At 61.8% G+C, this 1,027-nt stretch overlaps 1 protein-coding gene across 1 annotated transcript; it reads right to left on the reverse strand.

The window, feature by feature from the left end:
* Window positions 1-56: 56 nt before the first annotated feature.
* LOC120860155 (bacterioferritin-like) lies at window positions 57-539 on the reverse strand. The gene has a single exon (XM_040235956.1). It carries the CDS (start codon window positions 537-539, stop codon window positions 57-59), a length of 483 nt encoding a protein of 160 aa, XP_040091890.1.
* Window positions 540-1,027: the final 488 nt, after the last annotated feature.

The raw sequence follows: 1,027 nt of genomic DNA on the forward strand, positions 1-1,027 counted from the left end.
TGGTGGAGCGCCGTCCGGTGTTCGGCCGGCGCTCGCTCGCGGGCTGACGGCGGACCCTAGCTCGCCTCGGCCGCCTCGCTGTTGAGCTGGATATAGTTCTCAAGCCCCATGCGCGCGATCATGTCGAACTGCTTCTCCAGCGTATCGACATGCTCTTCCTCGCTTTCGAGGATATGGGCGAACAGGTCGCGCGAGACATAGTCGCGCACGCTCTCGCAATGCTGGATCGCGTCGCGCAGCAGCGGGATTGCCTCCATCTCCACCGCCAGGTCGGCCTTGAGGATCTCCTCCACCGTCTCGCCGATGCGCAGGCGGCCGAGCAGCTGGAAATTGGGCAGGCCGTCGAGGAACAGGATGCGCTCCGCCAGCTTGTCGGCATGCTTCATCTCGTCGATCGATTCGTGGCGCTCGAGCTCGGCGAGCTTGGTGATGCCCCAATTGTCGAGCAGCCGGTAATGCAGCCAATATTGGTTGATCGCGGTAAGCTCGTTCTTGAGCGCCTCGTTGAGATAATCGAGGACCTTGGGGTCGCCCTTCATGTCGCGTGCCTCTGTTGTATTTTCAGGCAGCGATCATAGGCGCGCGGGTTCGCCTTGGACAGTCAAAAAATGGCTGATTTCTGCGGCTTTCGGCTGTTGCGAACGTTACGCAGCAGCACGTTCCTGGGCGATGATCTCGCGTGCGAACGGCACGCATTGTCCGCATTTGGCCTGGCAGCCGAGCGCCCGATAGGCCTGGCAGGCACTGGTCGCGCCTTCGCGCGCGGCCTCGCGCACCTCATGTTCCCGAAGAGCATTGCAAACGCAGACGACCATCGAACCCTCACGACTCTCAAGGGAGGAAGTAGGGCTATTGACACTGATTCGCAAGACTATTGCGAGGCACTCGCATTACTATCTTGTGCGCTTCCGCGAATCGGCTGGAAGCGCCCGCGCGCCAGGCTGCGCCACAGCCATTCGAACGGGCCGAATCGGAAATGGTCGAGCCAGGCCCTGGACCAGAGCAGGATCAGCGCCCAGATCCCGAG

This window comes from Oryx dammah, unplaced genomic scaffold (assembly GCF_014754425.2).
Source record: "Oryx dammah isolate SB20612 unplaced genomic scaffold, SCBI_Odam_1.1 HiC_scaffold_10790, whole genome shotgun sequence".
Classification (NCBI taxonomy): domain Eukaryota; kingdom Metazoa; phylum Chordata; class Mammalia; order Artiodactyla; family Bovidae; genus Oryx; species Oryx dammah.